The 27,599-nt window shown below is 43.5% G+C and overlaps 1 protein-coding gene across 1 annotated transcript in view; it reads left to right on the top strand.

The window, feature by feature from the left end:
• LOC148028588 (uncharacterized) overlaps positions 1-23,261 on the top strand; it is a 97,531-nt gene extending 74,270 nt beyond the window's left edge. The window contains exons 11-19 of the mRNA XM_087688849.1: positions 8,717-9,143; positions 9,319-9,374; positions 9,463-9,554; positions 9,695-9,777; positions 9,888-9,967; positions 10,162-10,241; positions 10,349-10,394; positions 20,975-21,119; positions 21,211-23,261. Coding sequence (XP_087544975.1) covers positions 8,717-9,143; positions 9,319-9,374; positions 9,463-9,554; positions 9,695-9,777; positions 9,888-9,967; positions 10,162-10,241; positions 10,349-10,394; positions 20,975-21,119; positions 21,211-22,607 — 2,406 coding nt within the window. The 3' untranslated portion in view covers positions 22,608-23,261. The remainder of the gene's footprint in view (positions 1-8,716; positions 9,144-9,318; positions 9,375-9,462; positions 9,555-9,694; positions 9,778-9,887; positions 9,968-10,161; positions 10,242-10,348; positions 10,395-20,974; positions 21,120-21,210) is intronic.
• Positions 23,262-27,599: the final 4,338 nt, after the last annotated feature.

The raw sequence follows: 27,599 nt of genomic DNA, 5'->3' as shown, positions 1-27,599 counted from the left end.
ATGACTCGTGCTCACCCATCCGACTGTTTTCTTCTGGCTTTATAGTCTTCTTCTGAGTGTTCTGACATTGGTATCAGAGCTGACGGGTTTAGTCGTGTGGATCCGTGGAGTTCTTCTACGAAAAGGCAGTCGACGGTTTCAGTTGCCCCGCTATTCATTCAGTCGACGGGTTTCATTCGTCACTATATTCATTTCAGTCGACGGGTCTTGTCTCGTCGACCCGTGAAGGACTCGTGAGTCGCTGGTCAAAGGCGCCTGGTGACACGTCACATAAAATGTGACGTGACGATTATCTACGTCACGAAATTTTATGGTGGGGAGGATATCTTTTACATGAAACGCCGTATGCTGGATCGTGCGCCGTCGAATCTTGGCGTGAGCCTGTCTGAAAACGCACCAACGGACCACACGTTTTTTTTTCCCTTTTCGCAGACTGAGACTGAAGCTATTTTCTGATGCATGTGTGATCAGTCGACTGCACGTTTTGAAATTTTTCTCACCAGCCTCGACTGCACTTGCATCACAAGTACAAGCTCAGCAGAGAACAAGTTCAGGAAAGAAGCATTGATGGCCTGCGTGATTATTAAAGAAGGGGGACTGAATACTAGTCGTTTCTGCAAAGAAGCTCCATTTCCTGCGTAACCGACTTTGTTCGGGCGATAAAATTTGTTCCTTACTCTTCGGGTTTATTTACAAATCAGCAGCAACTTCCTGCCATTAAAATCAGGGAAGTACTTTACTTTGTATGCAAATTTCTTATCTTTGCTTTCCAATTCCAGTGTATTAATGGCAGAAAAAGGGAAAGAGAGAGTAATGGAAGGTTCTAGTTCTGGGGACCACCCTATGGTAGATCCCCATGAACCAGAAATGCAAGAAGAACAGTGGGAATAATTTTTTGCTACACGAGAACAATTTGATGATCTTACTGCTCGTGTGCAAGCTCAGGGGGTTCAAATGGAATTTTTAACCCAAACACTCATTGAAATAAAATCTCAAATAACTTTATTGCTAGAAAGAGATAAAAATAAGATAGAAACCTCGGATGTCCCATCTTCATCGAAAGATTTAGATGTGATTATGCGAGATCCTAAGGAACCCCACCATAAATTGAGGGATAATCCAGTTCTAAAGGATATGAAATCCCCTCAGTTTCACGGGGAGGAAAAATATAGGAATAAAGATACAATTTTTAATTTCCTCCAAAAATGGAAAGATTTACATAAACTTAAAAATACCCCACCACATCTCCAAGCACTGGAGGCTAGTTTAACTTTGGGACCCAAAGCATATAAGTGGTGGCGAACTTTAAAGGAGGCAAATAAAATACCTGAAACTTAGGCTCAATTTGAATCCGTCTTTTTGAAAGAATTCATTCCTGAAAATGAAATGGAAAGAAATTGGGAAGATTGGAATTATATCAGATAAAAGGGAAGACCCCTGCTGACATATCTGGAGGAATATCGTGAGATAATCCTCAAATTGGAAGGAATAGATGAATTTAAAAAAACAAGAGGATTCATTAGGGGGCTAGATAAAGCCTGTAAAAAGGAAGTAAAAAGGAGTTCACCTAAGACGCTGGAAGAGGCAATTAAATTTGCATTAATTCATGAAGATAGTATGCGTCCAGGTACACTCACTAGTCTCACTGATACGGAGCCCAAGTCTAAGGAATTGGAAACCTCAAAATTTGTGGGCAAATTTAAAAGGAAAATACCATTCTTTAAGGGTAAAAAACAACCTTTTGAAAAGAAACCATATGTGAGGCCAAACTTAAGTCCTGCTGACTTTGATAAGGCCAAAAAAGAAAAGTTGTGTTTCAATTGCCTATCCCCTAACCATGCTGCTTGGAATTGCCCTCAAAAGAAAAAGGGGGAAGACAAAGGAAAGGATAAGGACAAGGGCAAGGGAAAAGAAAAACAAATCCATGTAGTGCAGACCTTTGAATTAAAGGGGCATGAAAAGTACAAATCTTTGGAGGTCTTGCACATGGATGTACAACATAAGTGTTGTATGCCAACTTCTATATGGCAGCCTACTTTTGGGCCACATGATTTACTTAGAGTACATGGATTGATAGCCGGAAAGAGGGTTAGAGTCATGATTGATGACTCTGCTACACATAATTTTATAAATTATGCACTTGTCAAAAAATTAAAAATTGAAACTTCCCCAACAAAAGAGTGGGCATCAATATGTTGTTCATATGATGCAAGGCCAAGACAATAAAATATGGGATACAATGGTATCCAATTTGGAAATTGAGATTCAAGGATATAAAGATAAACTTGATTTCCAAATTATGAACATGGAAAGAGCTGATATTGCTCTAGGGAGGGAGTGGCTATGGGGATTGAAACCATCCTTAAAACGTAGTTATCACCATAATACACTGGAATTTGAAAGGGATGGTAAGACTTTTGTCATTCAAGGTGAACATGAAGTATCTGATAATCCTTTGCTGTGTTCTACTGAAGTTCAGAAACTGATAAAGGAGGAGTTTGTGAGGTATATATGTTATGGTCTCTTCCTGTACAGAACACTTTCACTTTTTGTAATATAAAGCAGCAATTTTCTTATGTTTGTGAGTTGAATGTAAATAATCAATTAAGTAGTTTGTTAGATGATTTTAAAGATGTGTTTCCTTCTGATTTACCAAGTGGCCTTCCACCAGATAGGGGTGATATAAATCACCCAATTGATATCAATAAGGATACACACCCTATTTCTAAACCACCGTATAGGTTAAGTGAAACACAGCATCAAGAAGTTGAAAGACAAATTAAGGATTACCTTGATAAAGGGTTTATACAACCCAGTAATTCACCTTGGCTTCACCAATTTTATTGGTAAAGAAAAAAGATGGTTCTATGTGACTTTGTGTTGACTATAAAGCACTTAATAAAATAACGGTGAAGAATAAATTTCCTATGCCCAGAATGGAAGATCTTTTTGATCAATTGCAAGGGGCAAAATTCTTCACAAGGATAGATTTAAGATCAGGTTATCACCAAGTAAGAATTAAGGCACAAGATGTTGCCAAGACAGCATTTCGTACTAGATACGCGCATTATGATTTTTTGGTGATGCCTTTTGGCCTCACTAATGCACCAGCTACCTTTATGAAGCTGATGAATAGTGTTTTACGGTCCTATCTAGGACATTTTGTAGTAGTCTTCTTGGATGATATCTTGATCTTTAGTAAATCAAGAGAAGAACATTTGGAACACTTACAATTAGTATTCCAACTGTTAAGAATACATTCCCTTTATGCGAAGAAAACTAAATGTGAATTCTTTGCACAAGAGGTCAAATATTTGGGGCATATTATCTCGAAACAGGGAATCAACATGGATCCAGAAAAAGTAAGGGCAATTATTGAATGGCCACCTCCAAAGAACCTGGAAGAGCTGCAGATCTTCCTAGGTTTATCTGGATTTTATCGTAGATTCATTCGAGATTATGCCAAAATAGCTGTTCCAATGACTGACCAACTTAAAGGGAAAGGAAAAAGTTTTAATTGGGGAACAGACCAAAATGAAAGTTTTCAAAAACTTAAGGTAGCTATTGCTACGGCTCCAGTACTATTAATAGTGGATCCCAATAAACCATTTGTGGTTGAAGCTGATGCCAGTGATAAGGCGATAGGCGCGGTCTTATTACAAGAAGGTCGACCAGTTGCTTTTGAAAGCAAGAAATTAGATCGTGCAAAACAGAATTATTCTGTTTATGAGAGGGAGCTGTATGCAATAGTACATGCAATGAAGAAATGGAGGCACTATCTGTACGGTGCCAAACTTTTGATTTTATCGGATCATGAAAGCATTAAGTGGCTTAATGATCAACCGGATTTACACGGGCGTAAAGCCAGATGGACCGAACTCCTCCAAGAGTTCGACTATGAGATAAGATATAGAAAAGGAAAGTATAATATAGTAGCTGATGCACTCAGCAGAATGCCCATCATTAATGAATTGAGTTTTACTCAGTTCACTTCCAACTTGCTTGAATCTTTAAAAGGGAAATGCCAGGTTGATCCGCCATATTCCAACATATGGGAAGCAATAAAAAATATGGATCCAAATGAAAGTGCTTCTACTGAGGAAGGAATATCTGAGGATGTTCACCAAGGAAATGGAGCATCAGGGGTTGCTCAAACTGGATTCAAGTGGAAGAATTTTACCATTGATAATGGTTATTTACTCTACAAGGGTAGGGTATGTGTCCCGAAAGATATAGAAATAAGGCGCCAGATACTCTTTGAGTGTCATGATACCCCTAGCGCGGGACATCCAGGAGTTAATAAGACTTATAGTCTTATTAACAGGCATTCTATTGGCCTGGAATGAATAAGGACGTCCTTGACTATATAGTCAAATGTAATAAATGCCAGGTTAATAAAGCTGAAAGATTGAAAATGGGAGGACTTCTCCATCCACTAGAGATTCCTTCGGGAAAATGGGAGAGTATCTCCATGGACTTTATTGTTGCTTTACCTAGAACACAGAGGGGGCACGACTCTGTGTGGGTGATTGTGGATAGGTTAACCAAAATGGCTAGGTTCATTCCAACTTCAACTGATGTTAAAACACCAGAATTGGCTAGATTGTTCGTAGAGAACATATACCGATTGTATGGCCTTCCGGCAAATATAGTTTCTGATCGGGATAGAAAATTTGATAGCCAATTTTGGCGTGCGGTATTTAGGAAATTGGATACTAAACTTAGCATGAGTACGGTGGATCATTCGCAAACAGATGGGCAAACTGAAAGGGTTAACCAAATCCTTGAAGATATGCTTAGGGCATATGTAAGTAAAAGGCAAACTAATTGGGAAGAGTATTTACCGATAGCAGAGTTTGCATATAAGAGTGCCAAGTACTCTTCCACTGGATATAGTCCATTTATGTTAATGTATGGGTTTCAGCCCAGAGCTCCTTTTGCAGTAGGACTGCATAAGGAAAAGGTTCAGGCAGCTAAAGACTTTTTGGAGGATATGAATAGTATGTTAAAATTTGCTCAAGAAAATATTAAAAAAGCTCAAAATCGAGCTAGAGCATATGCAGATCCTCACCGAAGAGACATCTCCTTTGAAGAAGGAGAATTGGTCTATCTTAAGGTGCCTGAACAAACTAAAACTATGAAAAAGGGACAATGTCCAAAGCTTTCACCGAGGTATTGTGATCCTTTCATAATACTTAAAAAGGTGGGAGAATTGGCTTACAAGCTCCAACTACCTGTTGGTAGTAAAATACATCCAGTTTTTCATGTAAGTAAATTAAGCAAGAAGCTGGGTGATTTGGATAATCTAATCTTAAATGATGACATTGAGGAGCTGTTCAATGACCAATCTAATCCACATGAACCAGAAAGAATATTAAATGTTCGTAATAGACGAACAAGGAATACTATTTATCAAGAATGTTTGGTTAAGTGGAAAGATTGTTCAGAAGAAAGCTCAACATGGGAGTGAGTAAGTACTTTAAAGAAAAGGTTTCCCAATTTACAGTTAGACCTTCCAAGTATCGTTTTCGAGGACGAAACCGATTCTTAAGGGGAAGGAAATGTGACATTAATGTGACATTAAAGTGATATTTAATGTGACATTAAGGTCACAAATATTGAATGTGACATTAAAGTGACATTTAATGTGACATTAAGGTAAATCATGGGGAACACGCACGAGGATGACCGTCCGGGCTCTTCGGCGCCCGAACGGGGTTAAGGGGAGCCTAGTACTAAAAAGAGTCCAAGAATAGTAGGACTCACCAAGGTTTGACGGCTGGCAATTGGATCACGATGGTCTGGCCAGCAATATACTAGGCAAGGTTGGGAGGTGAAAGGAATGACTCGTGCTCACCCATCCGACTGTTTTCTTCTGGCTTCATAGTCTTCTTCTGAGTGTTCTGATAGCTGGTGATTATGATACACGTCACTCCACTAGTGGCAATTGTTTCTTTCTTGGCTCTTCTTGCATTTCTTGGCTTAGCAAGAAACAATCCACTGTTGCCACATCGTCATGTGAAGCTGAATACAAGGCAGCTTTCATTACCACAGTTGAATGCGTATGGCTTAGACGCTTGCTAGCTGATTTGGATGTATCTGTTACGGAGCCTACTCCTTTGTTCACTGACAGTCAGAGTGCCATTGCAGTGGCACAGAACCCAGTGTTTCATGCCCGCACGAAACACATTGAGATCCATTATCACTTTGTCAGAGAGAGGCTACATGCAGGTGATATCAGCCTTGTCTATTGTCCTACCACCAGTAATGTGGTAGACATCTTCACCAAAGCTCTTCCTCGTGACAAATTTGAAGCATTTTGCGATGCTTTAAATTTGATATCCTTTGGTGGCGGATGATCCTTGTACTCTTGATCACTCTTCACTCCAGGGGGGTTTGTTAGGTATTTGACTCACGCCTCACTTACGCCTACGCTCATATGGGAGTGTTGGTGATCAGTAGGACACTGGGGCACTTTTTACTCTCGGTAGGAGAGGTTTTTCCCCCAAGACTTATAGTCTTATTGTTGTATGTGCTTATGTGCTTATGTGCTTATGTTACACACTTATGGGCACTTAAGTGTGTGTCGGGTGTGAACACCCCCTACAACCCTAAGTTTAAGGGTTGTACTTTGTACTTTCTGGTGACACTCTTTCAGTCAATTCTCTTGGGTGTCGTGCTTCACTCTGTCTCTCTCACTCTCACACTGTCTACTGAATCTCAGCTGCACCTCGATCCTAAGTGCGTTGGGTGTGAACACCCCCTACAACCCTAAGTTTAAGGGTTGTACTTTGTACTTTCTGGTGACACTCTTTCAGTCAATTCTCTTGGGTGTCGTGCTTCACTCTGTCTCTCTCACTCTCACACTGTCTACTGAATCTCAGCTGCACCTCGATCCTTCCATCTCACAAAAGTGCACTTCATGGTGGACTTTTTGCATGATATGTAGGAGTTGTTTACTATTCCAAAGAAAAGCATTAAAACAACCCAAGATCGTGCTACATTTTATGCTAACTAGAATCATCCTCCTCGGGCTCTAGAGGGTGTGTAGGTTTACCTTGAAGACCCAACGGGCTTTGATTGAATAACTAGCGGCAAGTGCTATAAGTTATCTTCAAGATATTGTGGACCTTTTCAAATTACTAAGAAGATTAGTGTGACCTATAAGTGAGATTTACTCCTAGATATCCAAGTTCACTTGGTGTTCCATGTGAGTCATTTGAAAGAATGTTTGGGCAAGGTGGATTGGTAGTCTTGATTAAGGAAGTCCTATGACTCATGTCTTGAGGATATTGCTAGTTACCCAATTGAACCCAAATTGGTTCTATAGCATCTAGATGGGTGCTGGTAGTATTGGTCATAGTGAAGGAACCGACTCAGAGCAACTTGATGGTTCATACATTTATTGAAGAGTCGTTTCCTCACTTCAGTCATGAGGATATTGCTGAGGACAACAATAATTCATAAGAGGGAAAGTGTTACATCCTTGGACATCTAGATGGGTGTTGGGGGCATTGGTCATAGTGGTCATAAAGTGACAGTGTGTAAATGTATTAGGTGCACTTTAGGGTTAGGAAAGCTGAGTTTTGTTTATAGGACTGAAGGCCCTAGTGCACATCTCATTGTGTGATCACCACTCTTAAACTCTCGGCATGTAGATTACCATGTACATTGGGATGGTGTTGGCTGATGGTATGGACATCAACTCTTGGGACATGGTTGTGGTCCGATGTGTTACTAGCTCCCAGGCTCTATGGTTGGGAATGGACACAAGGTGAATTTGATGTCCATTCCCTTTATGTTCTTTGCCATGGGTACAGCTTTTATTGTGTCTCCTATATGCAGGTTGGATCCTAGGGGGATGTTTCAAGGCCGACATGGTTTGTTTGCGTAAGTCTAGACCCTTGCCCACTTGAACATTTGGTCTTGCTCCTTAGCAGGGTCATTGAGGATGAGGGTCCCAATTCAATCAAGCTCCACTGTTCATTCAGCAGGTGAGCTATTGTATCTATGCATATGGGAAATGCCAGCGTGGTTCTTGCCTGCTCTCTTGGCTAATATTTGGAGTGAGGTGCCCCCCTTGTGGGTGTTCAGGTTTGTAATTTGTTGTTGGAGGGGGGGGGGGGGGAGTTCTATTTTGTTCAAGGCGAATGAGATGGACCTGACTTCATGTAAGAGTGATGTTCAGATGTCCCTGTGCCGTATGCCGTATTACAGCAAGTGGAATCCATGAGGTTGTTGTTTAGTGTTTACCCTTTCAGTCAGAGAACCGACACATTTCTTCAGCTATATCCACAAACCTTGCAAGGCTGATCAGGAGTATGCTTGATCATTCAGGTTCTTGTCACACTGACTTGGGAAGAAAAGGTGTACTCCTGAATGGCTTGGTCCTACCAGTTGGTGACGTCTTTGAATAGTAAAACTGCTCTTTGATACCATAGACAGTGCTGTCATGCATCTGTGAGGTCAATGTACTATTTGAAATAACAATGTGCTCATAATGAGAAGTTTTGGATTACCTGTCCAGGTACAACTTATCTTACTGGACTCATTGGTACAACTTACCTAACTGGATTTATCCTTAGTTGTGGTGAAACATTTAATGGCCAAGACAAACATTTGCCTCCCTCACATCATTAGCTACAAAGAGGAACATCCCAACTTTTCGTGTTTATAAATTTTTGCTGAAGATAATACCTTGTTTCATTTGCTGCAGGGTGAAGAAATTACCTTTGATTACAACTTCGTAAGAGTCTGTGGTGCAGCAGCCAAGAAGTGTCTTTGTGGTTCTACTGAATGCAGAGGGTTCATTGGAGGCGATCCAATGACTCCATGCTCAATAGTTGAGAGTGAATCAGATGAAGAGGACCCAGAGCCTATAATGTTAGAGGAATCAAATCGTGGAGAGGAAGAAGCTCAGCATGAGATTCGAAAGCCCTTGATAGACAAAGGAACTCGTGGAAAGAGTGGGTTAAGCATCCAGAGAATGGCTGCTGGGAAAAGAAAGTGGATGTTTGATGAAAATGATGAGAAGCTTGGAGCTAGTTCCAAGCGGGTTAAGACTCGCACTAAGTTACAAAAGCTAGATATTACTAATGCAAAAAGGCTGACAGTCCAAACAGTTGGAGTTCGCTTTGATGGAGGTACCTTGTTTTCTGGTTCTTTGACTTAACTCTTTATTTTGAAATTTGCACATATGATATATTATACTCTGTATGCATGTAAAATTCCTGATGTGGCAGGTTCTGTTGGTAATACAAAACTCTTATCACTGTTGAACGATTTTGGGCTTACAAGGCCTTATTTCTCTTGTTACAGTTGAAGAGAAGCTAAATGAGATGTTGGATGAAAATGGTGGTTTGTGCAAAGGACAGGTATGGCTTTTGTTAACATAGTCAAGGTCGTCTGGGAATTGACTCGATACCTTGATGTTTTGACTGAAAAATTTTGTTTTCATCTCAGTCTGCCCCCAAGGACATAGCAACACAGTACCTAAAACTTCTACTAGTGACAGCTGCAACTGGTGACACTGTCAATGGGGAGGTGTCTACAAGGTGCTTGCCTCATTTTATGTGTATAGGCGGTGAATCATTTATGTGTTGCCATCTACAATATGAATTGCTCGTGTGCTGTTCTTTTTCTGAAGGGATGTCTTTAGATGTATGTTTTGTTCATTGTCTCCACTTTTTTTTAGTACAAGGGATCTATCAATAGTGCTGGATGCGTTGTTGAAGACTTTGTCTCGTAGTATTCTCACGGAAATTATGAATAAGAACGGTAAGCTTTCGATTATAGTAGTCATATGAGAAGATTGTTAAGATCAACTTTTGTTTTATTTGGCATGTTGGCTTCAATGAGTTCCAGTCACTCATTCTGATTTTGATCAGGTCTGCATGTACTGCATAACATGATAAAGCAGTTCAGAAGAAACTTTCAAAAGACACCTATCATCCGCAAGCTTGTGAAGGTAAGGGGGAAGACCTGCTTGTTGTTTGTATCAGTGTTTGTGTTTTTCTGAACACAATATGGGTGGACTAGCCTTTTATGAAGTTAAATTGTTATAATTTCTTAGTCTGTAGTACATTTGCAAACTTTATGTAGAGCCCTTCCTTTCTTGTAAAGATCTTATCACGCTTTATGAGTACTACTGTTGTACTGTAGGTTTTAGAATTTTTGGCATCCAAGAATATTTTGACATCAGAACAACTGAATGCAGCACCACATCATGATGAAGCAGAGAGGTGGATGATAAATCACGATTTCATCTCATCTTTGTTGAGCTGATGATTAGTATGGCTGATAAAGGAGGGATAATATACTGATCAAGTGCTTGCCTATTTTTCTGCAGTGTGAATGAGACAATTCGTCGGCTTTGTTGGCATGATGATTCAGAGGTAATGTTAGGCTTGTAGTTTTCTGCTATATTTGTCCTTGCCAATTGTGTGTTATTTTGCTGCAGACTTGGAGAGTAGTTTGTGATGCTAATTTTTAAAGTCTTCTTTGCGTTCTTTGTCTTCTAGAGCATCAGTGATCTTTTACTTCTTTGTTCTGAGTTTAAGTATCTACATCTACATGTAATAGGAAAGCTATCATGTCCTGCTTGTGCCAACTGCCTGGAAGCCTCGAAGGCTCTCTTTGGATGCATATCTTGTACTCTGTGTATAAGGCTGATTGTCTGAAAGAGGGTCTTTGTCATCATAGGAGGTGCTGCATACTCTGCTCTAATGATCTCATGTGGAACTGATGTGATGCGGGTCATCCTTGAGAGCATGATAAATCCATGGGCTCCCATAGATGTGTAGCCAATGATGTGGAACATACAAACCTCTAGGGACCACCACCATGTTCCATACCATAGTAGTGATGTGCAAGAAGTTGTAATATCATAATACACATAGAGACTATGAAAATCAGTGAGAACCATGGATACCCAAGGAGTGGGTTAAGCCACCACCAAGGTGCCTTGGAAGGACATCGATATTGATGTCAATTATACTTAATCTTTGATCATAGAAAGTGAAAATAGTCGAATCTTGGCTTTGGATCTCAGTCCCATCCCATCCCCATACCATTCTAGTCTTGTCCCAATGTTACAGCCCCCTCTCATGGTAACAGTGGATGGCAATTCATGTCCCTGCCATCCCCTTCCCATCCCCATCCCATGTTACTATACTTTAGCCATACCGCTAAACTGCCCCCCATGTGAGAATAGACTAGGAGCAAGCATTGCTCGCTGTCCAAACCTTCCAACATGGACTTGGACCACAACAACTCCAAAAGGTTGCCAAGACCCACCACCATCATCTCATAGTCCCTCACGGGCTTGGGAGCTTGTTAGAGATGATGGCATCATGGAGGCAAGAAATTGGGTTCCTCTGTCACATTGGTCTTAGTTGTGCAACTAAAATTGGAGTTAGAGTCCAAGGACAATGAATCAAGTCTTTCCCTTGCCCTTATTCCCCCTTTTTCTTTTTAAAAGCTGCTAGCTTCTCATAATCCTTCAGGGATGCCCCTTCTTGCCACACAAGAAGCATTATGTGCTTCAGAGTAGCTTGCATGCTATGAAGTTGGTCTTTGTAGAAGAAAGGACTGGAGATTTTCTTCCCAAGATGCTGGAAATGAAAGTGTTGCAGCAATATGCTTTGTCGGACCATTTTCCTCTACAGCTTGAGATGCTTGCACAACCCACTGCACCTTTTAAGCAATTTCTGGATAGACTCCCTTTGCGTTTCAATTCGTCTTATTTGAAGCATTCAATCTTTCGGGGTTACATGCAGCAATTGATTGATAGATTTTTATTGGACTTCTCCTCTGAGGACAATGCTTCTTTTGAACGATTGCTCTCTAATGTGCAACGGGTTGCTTGGCAGTATGGGATCCATCATGCCTCCCTTTGTCGGCGGCGTCGACAAGCAGCAGAGGATTTACTGGTTTTGGTTCGCTCTCTACTAGTGGAGACTCCAGATGATGTATTTCTGCTGCCATTGGCTATGCGTTTGGCTGATCTTATTAAAAAGTTTCAGTTGAAATCTTATCAGCAGGCCAAATTACAAAATTTGAGTGAGAATTTACAGGACAATGCTTGTCAGACTCATAAGTTCTTTCGAGCTCTCCATGCCTCTCCTGCTCGAGAGAATATGACTAGACTCCAGGATGCAGAAGGTCAAATGGTCACTAATCCTCCGACTATCGTGAATATGTGCAGGAATTATTTTCTAGACCTTCTTGGTTCTACTCCTTCAGCTTCGGACCAAATTACTCATGCCCACTCAGTTTCTATGATTTGGTCCGCAATCAGGTTCCACATGCCATGCAAACTACTTTGGAGACAGATATTCATGAGAAGGAGGTTATGGATGGTTTGTTACACTTGCCCAAGGATAAAAGTCTTGGCTGGGATGGTCTCACCAATGAATTGTCAGATGGGAGAGGATCGAGGTGCAGCTGAAGTGCAGTAGACAGTGTGAGAGTGAGAGACAGAGTTGAGCACGACACCCAATGCAATAGTACTGAATAGAGTGTAAGCTGAAAGTACAAATGATAACCCTTATACCTTAGAGTTATAAGGGGCTGTTCACACCCGAACACAGTAAGTGCCCGTAAGTGTGCACCACAAGCACATACAAAATAGTACACATAATCTGGGGGAAAAAACCTCTCCTACCGAGAGTAAAAAGTGCCCCAGTGTCCTAGTGATCACCCGCACACTCCCATATGAGCGTAGGCGTAAGTAAGGCGTGTGAGATACCCAACAAACCCCCCTGGAGTGAAGAGTGATCAAGTGTACAAGGATCATCCGCCATTAAAGGGCGTCAAATTCAAAGCATCGCGAAATGCTTCAAATTTGTCTCGTGGAAGAGCTTTGGTGAAGATGTCTGCCACATTGCTGGTGGTAGGACAGTAGACAAGGCTGATATCACCTGCATGTAGCCTCTCTCTGACAAAGTGGTAGTGAATCTCTATGTGTTTCGTGCGAGCATGAAACACAGGGTTCCGTGCCACTGCAATGGCACTCTGACTGTCAGTATATAAAGGAGTAGGCTCCGTAACAGATACATCCAAATCAGCAAGTAAACGTCTAAGCCATACGCACTCAACTGCAGTAGTGAAGGCTGCCTTGTACTCAGCTTCACATGACGACGTGGCAACAGTGGATTGTTTCTTGCTAAGCCAAGAAATGCATGACGAGCCAAGAAAGAAACAATTGCCACTAGTGGAGTGACGAGTATCAAAATCACCAGCCCAATCAGAGTCACTGTAAGCATGTAACTGCAGTGGTCCCCCCTTGGCATAAAGCAATCCAAGAGCTCTAGTACCCTGCAAGTAACGAAACACACGCTTCACAGCTTGCCAATGCGACATATGAGGCTGATGCATGTACCTGCTCAAAACTGAAACGGCAAACTGTATGTCTGGCCGAGTGTGGCATAGATAGATGAGATATCCCACTGCTGGAGCATAAGTATGGATATCAAACAAATCACTGTCATCATGTAATGACAGTTTGAGCCCAGGTTCCATGGGTGTACAAACTGGCTTGCAATCCTGTAAGCCAAACTTCTCAAGAAGTTGCCCAATGTACCTTGACTGACATAATCCAATGCCTCTAGCATCATGTACAAACTGGATGCCCAAGTAATAGTGCAAAATACCCAAGTCAGACATGTCAAAAGTTTGCTGTAAATTATTTTTGAATGCTGAAATCTGATCAGCATGTGTTCCAGTGAGCAAAAGGTCATCTACATATAGACACAAAATCAGCATGGATCCCCCCTCTTTATGTACATAAAGGGTAGACTCAGATGGGCTGTTTACAAACCCCTGACTAAGCAAGAAAGCATCTATCTTTGCGTACCAAGCTCGTGGAGCTTGTTTCAAACCATATAGAGCTTTTTTCAGCTTGCATACTAAATTTTCTGAGCCTTCAACTGCAAAACCAATGGGCTGCTGTACATACACTTCTTCCTGAAGTTCCCCATGTAAGAATGCAGTCTTTATATCCAGCTGATGCACTTTCCAACCAAAATGTGCAGCCAAGGCAATCATAGACCGAATGGTCGTCATACGGGAGGTAGGAGCAAAGGTCTCCTCATAGTCAATGCCCTTTTTCTGTGCGTAGCCTTTAGCTACCAGCCGTGCCTTGTACTTATCTATGGATCCATCTGCATTCCTTTTCAATTTGTAGACCCATTTCGTACCAATGGCACGCTTGCCAACTGGCAAAGACACCAAATCCCAAGTATGATTCTTATGAATAGAATCCAATTCAGCTTGCATGGCTGCCATCCAATGCACACTATGTCGTGCATCCTCAAAACATTCAGGCTCCTCATTATCATGAGTACATGCTGCCATAACAAACTCCATGGAATGTGCTGAATCATGCAGTCGAGTTTGCCTTCGAGTACGACCAGCCAAGGGTGTTTCCAAATGACTATCTCTCATAGTCTGCGTGTACCATCTAGGCACCTGTCTTGCTTCCTGACTGTGTACAAGTTCCTGCTGAATTTCAGTTTCAGCAATGTGCTGATTTACTGCATGTTCCATAGGAGCAGCTGGCTGAACATTAGGTTCATTTGCTGAAGTACCAGCTGAATCACCAAATGTGATGGGCAGCAGCCCTTCAAAGACATCACGGGCAGCCTGATATGTATCAAAACCAGCCAAGGATAATTCTGATTTTTCATCAAATACAACATCCCTGCTGACAAAAACCTTCTTGGTCACGGGATCATAGAGTCTGTAGCCTTTGCTTTCGCTGCTATATCCCATAAAGATGCATTTTACAGCCTTGTTGTCCAACTTCTTTCGAAGTACCTGTGGAATATGGGCGTATGCAAGACACCCAAAAGTACGGAAGTGGCCAACAGAAGGTTTGCGGCTGTGCCAAGCCTCAAAAGGTGTGACGGTTTTCAAGGCCTTGGTAGGGCATCTGTTCAAAATGTGGCAAGCGCACATGACGGCTTCCATCCAAAAACTATGAGGCAAACTCTTTGCCTTCAGCATACATCTGGCCATCTCCATGAGTGACCGATTTTTCCTCTCTGCTACCCCATTCTGCTGTGGAGTATATGCAGTAGTGTACTGATGGATAATGCCCTTCTGCTGCAAATAAGAATTCAGCATAGAGGACATGTATTCCCCCCCTCGGTCCGAACGGAGAGTCTTAATCTTGCAACCAGACTGAGTTTCCACAAGTGCACTGAAAGCCAAAAATGCATCATACACTTCTGACTTCTTTTTCAAGCAGTAGACCCAGCACAAACGTGTAAAGTCATCAATAAATGTTACAAAATAGTAACAACCACCCAATGACTGTGTCTGCATGGGCCCACAAACATCCGAATGCACAAGCTGTAATCTGGCTGTTGCTCTAAAAGCAACATCACGGGGAAAAGAGAAACGATGCATTTTCCCCAAAATGCAACCCTCGCATAAATGCTCAGGAGGTCTCTCCAAGAGAGGTAATCCATCCAACATCTGAGTACGCTGTAATAGCATCAAGCTGCCATAGTTTACATGCCCCAAACGAGCATGCCATAACTCTGCCTCTAACATAGCAGGAGTAAGAGTGGATGTCAAATATGCAGACTGATCTACCGAAAGAGCATCCAACTCATATAACCCATGACACAGAGAACCTGTCAAGACCAATGTCATGTGTTCCTTGTCACGGACCATGCAACGGTCATCATCAAAGGTGACCTGCAAACCACAACGTGCCATAGAAGAAATGGAAAGCAGATTCTTCTTAATGCCAGGCACATACAAAGCATCCTGTAGGCGGAGAATAGAGCCATCAATGGCTGTAAGCTGAATCTCCCCAATACCACGAACAGGGTATGATGCATTATTAGCACACTGAACAGACTTCTCAACGGGAGGTGCACCAAGAGAAGCAAACAAATCTCTACGAGATGTGATATGCCGTGAAGCACCACTGTCAAAGAACCAAGTGTCAGCATCCTCTGTAGAGCTAAATGCTCTATCAGCCCAAGAGACATCATAACTGCAAGTGTAAAAACAATAGTCCCTGTCTGCAACAAAGGACGCGGACTCACTAGCAGTGGAAGGAGCTGCAGAAACAGACATCCCTGACTCCTTCTTCTTTTCTTTGGCGATGCGCTTCCTGCACTCAGTGATGTAGTGGCCAGGCTTCTTGCAGTAATGGCATTTTCCTTTCTTGGCTTGCGTGCCCCCCTGTTTCTGACTTGTCTGTGAAGTGTTACTACTACCAGAACTCTGCGAAGCATTTTTCCCTTGGCTGTTTTTACCCTTCTGCCTTGACATAAAAGCCTGCTCAGAGGCTATACCATCCACACCACTGTTCCGTCTAGTTTGCTCCTCCTCTAGAAGCAAACTGACAAGCTGAATGAAAGTGATGGGCTCTTTCGAAATCCTCATAGTGAGGTTCAAGGCAGTATGAAAAGCCAAGTAAGAGGGAGGTAGTGAATTCAATGTCGTAGAAATCAGCTGCGCATCTGAGTAGTACTCATCCACATTCATGAGTTGCTCCCGCAAGTCCTGAATTTTGTTGAGATGATCCTGGATAGAATCACCCTCATTCATCTTTAGAGTCTCTAGCTCTTTCTTCAAGAAAGAGATGCGAGTCTCATTCTTTCCTGCAAACATCTGCTCCAATATCAACCAAGCTTCTTGTGAAGAAGCTGCTGAACGAATATGAGGAATGATAGAACGCTGAACTGCCAATGCAATCAGCGACATAGCCTGTGCATCCCGTGTATCCCAAGTTTTCTGAGCTGCAGTTCTTGGGGGAAGTGGCTGAGCGGGGTGAGGTGGAGGGGGCTGAGGTTGCCCTCTTGCACGTCCTCCTGGAGGAGGAGTAGCGGGAGCCACAACTCCCGGTCGTGCTTCCTCTCCACTGACATAATCCCACAAATTTTTGGCCACTAATACATTCTTCATCATGAAAGACCAAAGGGAATAATTGTTCCCATCCAATCGGTCTTCCTTGGACACATAGGTGAATACATCTCCTCCCTGATTTGCCATTATTTCCCAAAAGGTAATAGAGCAATGTCAATGCAGTACGGGCTGGAAATCTGCAAATTTCCAGAAATTGCAGCAAACACAAGTCTGCAATTAATGTGCAAAGGGTACTCTGTCAAAAAAAACTGTCACTGATGCACGCTTCCCAAGGTGCAATTAGTGCTCAGCAGCACTAAAACATTAAAAGCCCCAAAATTTTCTGCCAAAAATTTCTGTCACAAATGTCTGTTACAAAAGCCCCAAAATGTGCATTCAATGTGTCACAGACAGACACAGCACGTTTCCCAATGCTGAAAACTGAACCTGCTGTTCAGCACGTTTCCCAATGCTGAAAACTGAACCTGCTGTTCAGCACGTTTCCCAATGCTGAACCTGAACCTGTTGCACGAACTCCTGTGTAAAAGAAAAGTGCAGAATGTTACCTCTGCGTGTTGACGACGGGCACGATTCCCGAGGTAATGACTGCTGGGTACAGTCGGACTGACGCACAGGTACAGGCGTGCAGGTCCAGTGACACGCGCAGGCAGGACTGGGCGCGCGCTGGGCAGAGGAGGCGTCACCCAGGACTGGCTGGTGGAGACAGGTGGCGCGCTGGCAGCTGGAGCTGACGGCACAGGCTAGCTCAGCGCAGGGAGGCTGCGCAGGCAGACTGACAGGCGAAGGGGCACTCTGGGCAGACACAGGGCAGAGGACTCGCTGGGCAGAGGTGGCAGCACGCAGGTACAGGTGGAGCGCTGGGCAGAGGTACAGGTGGCGCGCTGATTGTTGGAGCTGCACGCTGGGCAGAGGAGTTGTCTGGTGCTGCGCGCTGACGGACTGACAGGCGCAGGCAGGACTGGGCAGGAACAGGCGGCTGGGGCAGAACTGGCGGGGGCTGCAGACTGCAGACTGAAGACTGCTCTGAGCTGAGCTCTGATACCAAATGTCAGATGGGAGAGGATCGAGGTGCAGCTGAAGTGCAGTAGACAGTGTGAGAGTGAGAGACAGAGTTGAGCACGACACCCAATGCAATAGTACTGAATAGAGTGTAAGCTGAAAGTACAAATGATAACCCTTATACCTTAGAGTTATAAGGGGCTGTTCACACCCGAACACAGTAAGTGCCCGTAAGTGTGCACCACAAGCACATACAAAATAGTACACATAATCTGGGGGAAAAAACCTCTCCTACCGAGAGTAAAAAGTGCCCCAGTGTCCTAGTGATCACCCGCACACTCCCATATGAGCGTAGGCGTAAGTAAGGCGTGTGAGATACCCAACATGAATTCGTTGAGGCTTTTGCTACCCAACTGGTCAAACCATTGATGGTTTTGTTTCAGCAGGTTTGGGAAATGGGGTTCATGCCTTCCTCATGGAAAGAAGGACTGATCAAACTGCTTCCAAAAGTCGCGTCGCCGTCTATGCTGAAACATTGGCGACCAATTTCTTTGATGGGTTCTATGTATAAAAACTTTTCCAAAGTAATGGCGAATCGGCTCCATAAGCATCTTCCTGCCATTGTGCATCCTCTTCAATATGGTTTCATTAAGGGTAGAAACATTCTACATAATGTCTTGAATGTACAAATGGCTATTGACTATGCAAGACACTCTAATGAGGAGGTGGTATTGATTCAATTGGACCTGGAAAAGGCTTTTGATTACTTGAACTGGTCTTTCATCGCAGAACTTATGGCTACTATGGGCTTTGGTACTTGTCTCGTTTGATCTACACCATTAGTGTTGAGGCTTCTTCGCCAGTTATGCTGAATGGTGGTGTCACTGAGCCATTTGTCCTTGCTCGCTCTGTGAGACAGGGTTGCCCTTTGAGTCCTCTCTTTTTTGCTCTTGCGACTCATCCGGTTCTTTTGATGTTATGTCATATGGCAGCTTCTACTCAGTTGGCGGGATTGTCTCTTTCTTTTGGACAACACTTCTTTAGTCAATCCTTGGCTGATGATAGCTTTATGATTTTGCGTGCGGACAAGGATAATCTTCGCAAAGCATTGGATGTTTGGACTCTTTTTGGTCATGCTTCTGGCCTTCGTATCAATGCTTTGAAATTAGCCATTCTCAGTTGCACGGAGTCAGATTTATAGTCACTGGACTGGCAGGGAATGGTTGTTCCCCGTGGTTCCATTGTCAGGCACCTTGGGTATCCGTTGGGTGTTGATGTTCGGCCGAAGCAACTACTTCAGTGGATTTCACAGAAACTTGCAGCTAAGTTTCTGTATTGGAAGTCGCAGGCTTGCCCCTTCCATGTTCGCCTCAAAGCGGCTCAGACAATTATGTTGCCAATGCTCACATATTTCTTGCCACTGCTGCCTTGGACCACTACTACATTGAATGCTCTGACTTAGTACATTCGTTTCATGTTATGGAAGGACTCCTTGCATGCTGGCATCTCATGGATTTCTTGGTCGCATGCATGTACCTCCAAACGCATGGGTGGTGGGGCCATTTTGAATGCGGAAACCCATATGTTGGCACTCCGTTGGTCGCTTTTTCGTGCTATGTGCTTGGATCATCACCCGTGGGTCTTTATAGCTCGTTATTTTCTAGAGGATCATGGACTTGTGCATGGTAATACCCAAATTCGGGGTTCCTGGTGGCATGCTCTTAATGCAGACTCGCGGTTTTCTAGTCCTTCATCATCCCTGCTGGCTCATTTGGTATGTTTCTAGAAATTGGTTCTCCAAAAGGCTCAGTGGCATCCAGCGGAGGACTACTCAGCTACTAACTCTTTCCAATTGGAATTGTTGGCAGCCTCGCTATTACTTTCTTGGGAAGGTAAACATGAGCTCAGACCGAAATTTAACCGCATGGCACGTTTGGGCTTGACTTCCGTTGCAGATGCCACCCCTGCCAACCGCAAGGTGTTGTTATCGTTTCGTACAGCTAGAAGGCTTTTCAGGATCCCTTGTGGATACCGTGATTTATTGGGTCAGCTTTTGATGGTGCTCCAAAGCAAACAACCCTTTCCTGCCCTTGCTTTGGATCGTCCTTGGCAGGACTGGGACCTTGCAGGCCGGCTGAATTTGGAAAAGGCCTCAGCTAACCAGGTGTATCATCTTCTGATTAAAGATCATCAATGGCTGCTTACTAAAGCTAATACTATATGGAGTTTGCGTAAACCTCAGTCATGGTGGAAGGTAACTGTGATGGAGGCCTGGTTGAACAAGACACCTTTCAAATGCAAGGTCTTTCTTTGGAGGGTGATGATGGAGAAGGGTGTGGTGGTGGTTGGCAGGGAACTGGATACAAGTGGATGGCTCAGTCCAGCATATGGCAAAACCGGTATTCACTGCACAAGGGTTTGGGTTTTTTGCTTTGTGGGCTTTTTGTTTTTGCATGCTGGGTAAGTGGGGCAGGGGAATGAAATGCAAGTCCATGATACATACCAAACTAACAGTGTTGGGGGTATTTTGGGGTTTCAGGTTGGGCAGCCCCCCGGGGGTGCAGGAGGGTGTGGTGGTTTTGTGGATGCAAGATGATGGAAGGAGGGAGGTGATGGAGGAAGGGGGGGTGGTGGTTGGCAGGGAACTGGATACAAGTGGATGGCTCAGTCCAGCATATGGCAAAACCAGTATTCACTGCACGAGGGTTTGGGTTTTTTGCTTTGTGGCCTTTTTGTTTCGGCATGCTGGGGAATTGGGGCAGGGGAATGAAATGTGGTAAGGGGGGAGGGAAGAACGGCATTAGTGATTGATTCCAACTCAGGGTAAAATCAGTATATCATTGCTCAATGTAGTCATCATGCGATGGTGATGGAGGGAATGAGGGAAAGGAGGTGGAAGAGACATAGAGCATCATTATTGACGTCCACCTTGTTTTTCTGAGAGAGATGGTTTGACAAGTTAAATTTTTTCCAGGCCATATGTTAATATTTCTCCAGGCCACTTTGTTTTTCTGACATACATGGTTTGACTAGTTAATACTTTTCCAGGCCATATGTTAAATGTTGTGGTGATGGATGGCATGTGCAGGTCCAACGAATTGCACGCCGTTTTAAGCAGAAGTTCCACTGGATCGTGGGCCATAAACCCTTAAAAAGGCAAAAGGGTTTCTTATCTCAAGATTTAGATCAGCATAGTTCTAGGTTGAATCAGTACCAAGATTCTGAAATTATTGGTAATCACTTCTGGTGCCTGTATTTCAAATGACTTTTTGTTTTCAAGAAAACCTTTTTTCTTGAGTTAATTGATTCCTGATGAGGTTTCAGGTGATGTCATGTTGAAACGCCATACTCAAACCCAAAAGTTGGCAATAAAGCACAAAAGACCAAGCAGGTGGGATCAACCCTCACAGGAGGTGCTAGATACAACTTTGGCTGGTGGCCTACCTCAAAGCTTTTGGCCTTTCAATGCAAGTAATCTTTTAGGGGGAAAAAGTCATAAGGAAATTTCTGATAATGGACCAAGGTTCACTGAAACTGCAACAGCAGATGAGTTTGGAGGTAGGCATCCTGGGCCTCCCACATTTCCAGCTTTTGAGCTGCAGCAGCCTTCTTCTACAGCAAAGACAGAAGCAAATATGCCATCTATTGTGAGCGGCATATCAGTGGGTCAAGTTTCGACCAGTTCATCCATGGGGTTCATTCCACAGCAAATGTCTGTTTGTGTTGGTATACCTGTTACACAGTTTCAGGCTGTTCATCCAGTTTGTGGTCCAGATTCTGCGTATTTCTCTCAACCGCATGCTCCTTGGAATGGTAGTAATGAGGGCCAGATTGTATCACATTCATCATCAACAGAGTCACAAGGATGGGAGCTTAGTAAAGGGGTTTCGCCACCCACTGAGGCTATCGATATCACTTTTGGAGTTTCACCTTCTCAGTTTTTTCAGCAGATGCATGGTCTTTTTGGGTCAGGTTTTCACCCCTGGCAGCTGCAAGCTCTTCTAGCTCCCCATTCATGGGGTCCATTTCTTTCAGGAGATGCAAGAGACGATTTTAATCGTCCAAAGCAGTTTGATGCAGGACTGTTGCCATCTGGATGGAATACTCCTTGTAAAAGAGTAGCGGAACAGCCAAATGAGGCAGTAGAACTTGAGCTTGAGCCTGAGCCACCTGTTCCAGGCTTATCGCCTCCTCAATGTACAGGACCCATGGGACAGCAGTACAATGGAAATGAACATGCAATGAGAAGCAATGTGCATCCTCAGCAAAAACACTTTTCTGAAGGAAGAAACAGTATGCAACCTCGCCAAGACAGTATGTCAGCATGGAGAGGAGAGAAGTGGAATTCTTCTAGATGGTCCAAGTTTCCTGGTAGAAGGTTGCATAGGAACTTTGGTTGCAAAAGAAATTTTGGGTACTTTCAGAAGTACAACCATCAAAACTTCCCTGGGCAGAGGTTTTCTTCTCCGTCTAATGTTTATAGAGGAGGTGCATTTCCGAGAGGTCCTCCAAACAGAAGGTTTGTGGGTATAGAGGCTGAGCAGAATTTCCATTGCATTTATCAAGATAAAGCTTTTGAAGAGGATTGTCCTTCTGTGCCTTTAGAAAAGCCTTGGGGATTTGACCAGGAAGGTTATTACAAAGAGGAATCTGGAAACTATTCTCTTCCTCCTGGAGACTTTTCGGAGGCAGCCAGATATTCCACACAAGCTGACAATTAATGGAGACTTCTGAGGACTGCTTTGAATAAAATCTCGCAGGGGTTTATGTGCTTTCCGTTATCTAATCACGAAGAATGAATGGAGTGCTCCGTCATGAATGGCACCTTCAATTGCCCTCATAAAAGTTGGTGTGCTACTCATCATGAGAGTTACTACTTGGGCAATTAGATAGTGACAGAAAGCAGGTGGAATGATGCACTTAACTGCTTTAGCACGAGTGAATGTTTTGGAACTATTACTTCTGGATTTACAGGAGGTGCTGCCTCATTTGAGAAGCAACGTTTCAGAAAGATGTTTCAGGTGAGAAGTCAGAACCATTTAACAAAGCATGCAAGAAGCCCTGTTCTTGTACTTCATTTACGTCCTGTGCCACAAATTATGAACGGCCTGTACCCCACCCAATATTGTGGTCTGGTCCAGGGTACAGAATCTGTTGTAATTACCGACTGCAACTTGGATCACCATTTTTTATTTTGGGGGTGGCCAAAAACAAAGAGATTGTGTGATCTAATGCAGTGGGGTCATCTGTTTATACATTGAGGTGTTTGTACTGTAGCTTTTATAGATTGAGTTGTGTTCTAGGAGCCTGCCTGCAGCCAAGTTGGCAGCTTAATCTTCATTTGGAAAAATAAATAGCCCTGAGATTTTTTTTTCTTTCTGTTAATTTGATGGTTATATGGCCAAGAAGTCATGGGCTATGCAAGTAAGCTAAATATAGAACACTAATATCCTCGTATTCCCGAGCCAACCCTCTATGAAGTCTACAGGAGAATGCAACCTATGATTATGATGCACTGATGTGCAGAATGATACTATGAAGAGGACAGTACATGATTCAAAAAGCCATTTGGATGGTTATGGGACACTTAAGCATCAGACGAAGACACAACTAGTGATCAATCTGCACATCTGGAATCAGTCTAAGTTGAGCTCGATGCAAGATCAGACACATCATCCTTGTGAGGGAGACAGGCACTTCCGTTAAAGATAAATGATCAAAACAAGTGATCATATATGTTGCTCGTAATCCACCTTACCTTAAAAAGTTATAATGGTTGCATGATATGCTAAGCTGAATCAGCCTATGAATAGTATTATCATATCTAACCTCATGCACGATCTAAGCAGCTACAATTGATCAAAGCAAAATTGAACAGCTTTATCCATAAGACTGTGTATGGATGGGTATACTTGGATGAACATTAACATAGGAGTGTAGGCATTGCTATCTAAAGTTTGGGAGAGGAACCACTTGTATACTTGCTGGGAAGCAAGCCACTGGTTATGTCCCGTAAAGGTCAAGAAAGGAGACACTTGATCATCATTTCAGGCTGGATTGCCCTTCCAAGCCTATAATTGGCTAGGTTGGCTGTGTATATCATTATTATCAAAGAAGAATGCTTGTGATGCAATACTCAAACCACTAGGCCATGACCCTGTTGGCTTGTTGGAACAATATTTACAAGTATTCTGCCAAGTATTAGCGTTTTATTACATGTTTCCGTCTGGTTAACAAGGAACTTGTGGCGTGTCTGGAGAGGGCGGAGTATGAGCAAGAGCCTGTGATCACAGGCCGCCATCTTTAACACCCACAAGGCATGGGCGTTCCTGTGGCGTGTCTGGAGAGGGCGGAGTATGAGCAAGAGCCTTTGTGACACAGGCCGCCATCTTTAACACCCACAGTGCCGATCAATGTCATGAGCAGGCGTGCTCCATACCAGATTAATTATGTGCTTAAATAGATCTCGACATATGTAGCTTGCAAGATTAGCCCTAACGGTCAAATGCCCAGCACAGAGAAATGCTATTCGAGCAAACATGGCACATGCATCAGCCGATATTACTACGTCGTATATCAATCTGCGACCGATCGTGACAACCAATTATGCTGTCATACACGGGAGAATTAAGACGTTAATGACTAGAGTTACAAAGCTGATGGCTAGGAAACCTGGTAGAAAGGGCTGGTTCTGCCAATGACGGGATGCATCTGGAATCTGATATTCAGTCAGGTCTGGAGGCTTGGCCACATCTCATGTCGATAAGACCGGTAAGATTCTCGTCTTGGGTCAATCGATCAAATGTAGCTTGTTGGATGGAAACCACGCCTCGCATCGGACGGTGATTGAAATCAGTCTTACGATGTGGACCAAATCAACGACAGCCACAGAGTTTATTTATTAGGAGCATAAGAAAGGGGAGGGGGAGCAGTCATTATTGTTCTGAATCCTGAGTGAGACGTAAGTCCTAACTTCTAAGATAGGGTTCATCCAAAATGGATGGGCTTCATTAAGGCTTAGCAGTCTGCTAGCCAGATCATGATGAGCGTGCCATCGAATCCACGTTGCAACTAACCGCCTGAAGTGGGACCCACCACCCAAAACACTTGCCCTATTGGGAAATCTCTCTGCTTGATCTTCCCGCTTTCTCTGCTGCAATGAGGATCACTGAGACGAAGGGAAGGGTGCAAAATTGGTATTGCGCAAATCTATCAACTGTAGCACAGACATGCTTTGTGATACAAAGAAGCGACGGTGTCGAGCCCCGAGGACGACGAGAATCTGTGCTCCTTACAACCAATCACAAGCTGGCGTTCAAATTTTCGTCCCAATCCGTCGCTGAGAAGCCTGGGGAAAACTGTCCATCTATTGGGGGGGAGTGCGTGTTGCTTTTGGGGGCCGCTACTCTCTTGGAAATTTGGCCCCCGTGGGCCGTACCCTATCGTTTGGATAAAGCTTTTTCCATTTCCCATTGACAACCCCTACGTCCATTCGCCTTGCCCATCTGTTCTTTCTTTCTATTATATATTCCTTTTAGCTCTACATTCATAGAGTCCCTTGAACCTAATTGCACTTTCCAAACAAATTTGAATTTGAAAGTCCTCTCTTTCTTCCCTATTCTGCTTGGTAGGTTTACTTGTCTCTCTCCATTCCCCCCCTCCCCCCGCCACCCCCAACCAAGTGCTCATAGAAAACTGTCCTATGTATTTTTTCTAGGTAACATTCTCAAAAAACCGGTTGAAATTGAAGCTCGTCTTGACGAAAACCGGTTATTTTTTAAGTATTTTAGTTATAAAACCGGCTATTTCCCTCCCAAAACCAACTAGAGTTAAGCCTAGTCCTTTTTTCCATTTGATGGGAAAAAAAAAATTCGCAAGCAATGCCCCTCTCCCCTTCTCTCTCTCCTACCATCTCTGGCTCTTGCACAAGTATGTGAACTCTCTCTCTCTCTCTCTCTCTCTCTCTCTCTCTCTCTCTCAATATAAGCAAGGTGGGGTGGGGTGGGTTGGGTGCACATGGGAGTAGGTGGGGTGTCTCTCTCACAAATAAGGCTCACTCTATGCCCTACGGACTCACTATGCAAAATATGCCTTGCAAATTCTCTCATATAACAGAAGCAAGGAGATATGGGTGGGATAAGTGACCATGGGAGTAGGTGGGGGTGGGGTGGTTGGACAGAAGTAGGGTTGCAAAGGTAGATGCGAACTCGCTCGCTCATTCATGAGCACATACACTCTTTCTCTCTCGTGCACACAACATGAGCAAGGAGGCAAGGACACACACAATATATAAATAAACAAATTTTTAGGGAGAGAAGAAACTAAATAATTAATATGAGTTATAACAATTAATTTAATAATAAATCAAATATGAGCTATCAATGACATGTCTTGTTGGAGATGATGATTGCCTTTTTTAATTAGCATCATTTACACTCATATTGGATTTGTAAATAGCATGAGACTTAGTCCCTGTGTCCTCCTATACCCCCCAGCTCTGTAACAAGCGGGATACACACGGACTAGGGTTTAGACACCCCGTCACACTGACTGGGGTATTTAAGGTGTAAGAGCCCCGGATTAGGGCAACCAGTTATGATCAAGATCATACTCTTCACCTTCATCCCCAGGTTCTATGGCTTCCTCCTTCCTTCTCTCCTCTTTTCTCTCTTTCTCTCTCTTCTTCTAGTCTTCTTCCTTCTTCTTCTTGTTCTCTTTCTCTCTCCTTAGCTCTTCTTCTCTCTTCTCTCAGCTTCTTTCATTACAAGTGGTATCAGAGCTTCAGGCTTTGGTCCTTTTCCTCTTTCCCTTTTCTCCCTTTTCAAATCCCAAAAACCCTAGTTACTCAGCTTACATGTACAGGTACAGCAAGGACTGCACAGTTAACTCCAGCTTTTTGGAGCAAGTATGAGCTATGGTTGAAGACTCTGATTTATCTAGAGGTAAAACGGTTAAAATAGTAGGTCGTCACTTCTTTTCATACAAATTTTAAGGGTTCCAGCCAAGTTTAGAGTCCCAAGAGTTGGAAGAGGGCAAAACCTCAGTCACTTTTTGCCCCAGTCCTCTCTCTCTCTCTCTTCTCCTATAAGTTGCCATGGTTGCCAGCCCAAAGAAACCCCAAGATCTAACTTGAGGGTGCTCCTCGATATCAACCAGCCCCGGGACTCCTTCCCTGACCCCCCAAGCTAATGATCAAGTAGTGGACTTGGGGGAGTTGCTGCCCAGAAGCCCTGCAGGACAGGCCTGTAATTTTCGGCACATTTTGCGCTGGCTGTCCTGCCCCTGCCCAGCCCTCCTGCCACTCATCCACTGCTGTCTAGCCACTCCTTGCTACTCCTGGGCATTGATTCAACTGATCTTTCTCTTTTCTCTTGGCATTTTTGATCCCGGGATTCAACCTTCAAGATGGACAGTAGCTGGACTGTTTGATACAGTTTGGGGCAGCCATGGATTCTTCAAGCTGACCTTGAGAGCTCATACCCCACAAGCCCTTCAGCTCGTGAATAATCCTCTTGCTCGGATGAAGACATTGAGTTCAACATGCATGGGAGCTTTGCAGGCAGCCATGAAAGCTTCACTTGAAGTTTCCCATTCTTGAAGCTCAAGCTCGGGGATAAGCATGGGAGCCTTCTTCATCAGCAGGAGCATTCAAATACTGAAGTACTCTTCCACGGATACCCAACCAACAACCAGACTTGATCAACGGAGCAAGC

The sequence above is a fragment of the Lygodium microphyllum genome, chromosome 11 (assembly GCF_053477565.2).
Source record: "Lygodium microphyllum isolate KBCC chromosome 11, Lygodium_microphyllum_v1.1.10, whole genome shotgun sequence".
Taxonomy (NCBI): Eukaryota; Viridiplantae; Streptophyta; class Polypodiopsida; order Schizaeales; family Lygodiaceae; genus Lygodium; species Lygodium microphyllum.
The sequence above is the reverse complement of the archived record's forward strand: the minus strand, read 5'-3'. Positions and strand labels throughout refer to the sequence as shown.